A 1,296-nucleotide genomic window follows, 5' to 3' on the forward strand; every position below is an offset into this window, starting at 1 on the left:
TAGAAAAGTTTATCCAATTTGACTATTAACCTATGAAATTACCCTATTTTTAGTAAGAAAAATGGAAAAAAATCATTCCATTTGTGGTTCCTAAGCAGAACATTAACATTTATATATTTTCTGGATTATTGGAGAAAACTTATCAATATTTTACATAAAATATAGAATGGTACTTAAGATGCAAGCGTATCAATTATGATGAGCTAGCGACAGAAATGGTATGAGAATGATTTGATCAAGTCATATGCAAAAACCTCATTCTATATATATGCAATGCATAACTCAGCTAAGAATGACTCAGCCTTTCAAGGCAGAGGTCTCTGAGATTTGGGAAGATTTTCTGCATACATGTTATGTAACATGTTAACATAGTTATCAATCTTGCTGAGTGTCCAATTTTCAGTGCTTATAGGAGGAAGATACTTGACAGTAAGTGGTGCTGGTCTGACATGTAAGCTTCCTTTTCTCCATGCCAGATGAGTACCTGTCAGAACCACTGGAACAATTGGAAGACCAGATTGCAGAGCCAAATGAACAAAACCCTTCACACAAAATCAAGGAACAATGATTGACAGATTAGTTCCGATTGAGAAAACAAGCTTTTTAAGTTGGTTTGATGGCACATTTGATCCTTCATGAATGGCATATTTGCAGAAACTAGGAAAGCAAAACTTTTAAGTTCCAAGTGAGAAAGCTAACATTTTAAGAATAAATTCTCTACTGATTATGGTGTAGAAGAGTTTTTACATTGTCTTTAAATTATAGATTCACGTGCATGGTAAGTTGGTTACTTCTATAATAATAACTACTTTAAAAACTATACCTAGAAAGATTTTTTATTAGTTGATAATGTTAGTTCTTTTACACTTCATAGATACTAAAAACTCTTACATGAATACCATCTGTTAAACAAACAAAAAAAGCATCTCTTTTCAGCAAGTCAGAAGCATTAATAAATTCTGCACTGGAAGAAGAAACTGAAGGTGGGAAATTACTTTTTTGAAAGGTAGAAGTCGTCCATTTTTAGACCTTGTGCCCTCTGGGAAAATTATCAGTGACAGATTGTTCTTCACTACTGCTTGAGCTGCCTAAGCATCGCATTGATTACAAATTAGAATTTTACACTAGTGTATGATAGATGGTGGTGATGATGAAGAAGGGAAAATGTTAAATACCTTTTTCGTGGACTCAATAGCTGCCATTGGATTGGACCGATCTATACGAAGATGATTGGCCAAAACATAAAGTTGGCCAAATAGAGGATACCATATGATCTGCATAGAAATAGTTGTTAAC

At 33.6% G+C, this 1,296-nt stretch overlaps 1 protein-coding gene across 1 annotated transcript; it reads right to left on the bottom strand.

Annotated features, from left to right (window-relative positions):
• Window positions 1–153: 153 nt before the first annotated feature.
• Window positions 154–1,270, bottom strand: LOC137817792 (1-acyl-sn-glycerol-3-phosphate acyltransferase-like). The gene is made up of 3 exons (XM_068621026.1): window positions 1,176–1,270; window positions 996–1,088; window positions 154–542 (listed from the first exon to the last, which is right to left on the bottom strand). The coding sequence occupies exons 1-3, from the start codon at window positions 1,200–1,202 to the stop codon at window positions 306–308; spliced, it is 357 nt and encodes a 118-aa protein (XP_068477127.1). The 5' UTR covers window positions 1,203–1,270; the 3' UTR covers window positions 154–305.
• Between the last annotated feature and the right edge of the window lie 26 nt (window positions 1,271–1,296).

The sequence above is a fragment of the Phaseolus vulgaris genome, unplaced genomic scaffold (genome assembly GCF_000499845.2).
Source record: "Phaseolus vulgaris cultivar G19833 unplaced genomic scaffold, P. vulgaris v2.0 scaffold_1205, whole genome shotgun sequence".
Classification (NCBI taxonomy): Eukaryota; Viridiplantae; Streptophyta; class Magnoliopsida; order Fabales; family Fabaceae; genus Phaseolus; species Phaseolus vulgaris.

What these genes read in the sequence shown, in the direction of transcription:
- LOC137817792 (XM_068621026.1), bottom strand. Translation starts at nt 1,202, where the DNA reads ATGGCAGCTATTGAGTCCACGAAAAAG. An exon ending in CTATTGAGTCCACGAAAAAG is followed by an intron (nt 1,089 to 1,175) that starts GTATTTAACATT and finishes TGCGATGCTTAG; the next exon opens with GCAGCTCAAGCAGTAGTGAA. An exon ending in GACTTCTACCTTTCAAAAAA is followed by an intron (nt 543 to 995) that starts GTAATTTCCCAC and finishes TTTTGTGTGAAG; the next exon opens with GGTTTTGTTCATTTGGCTCT.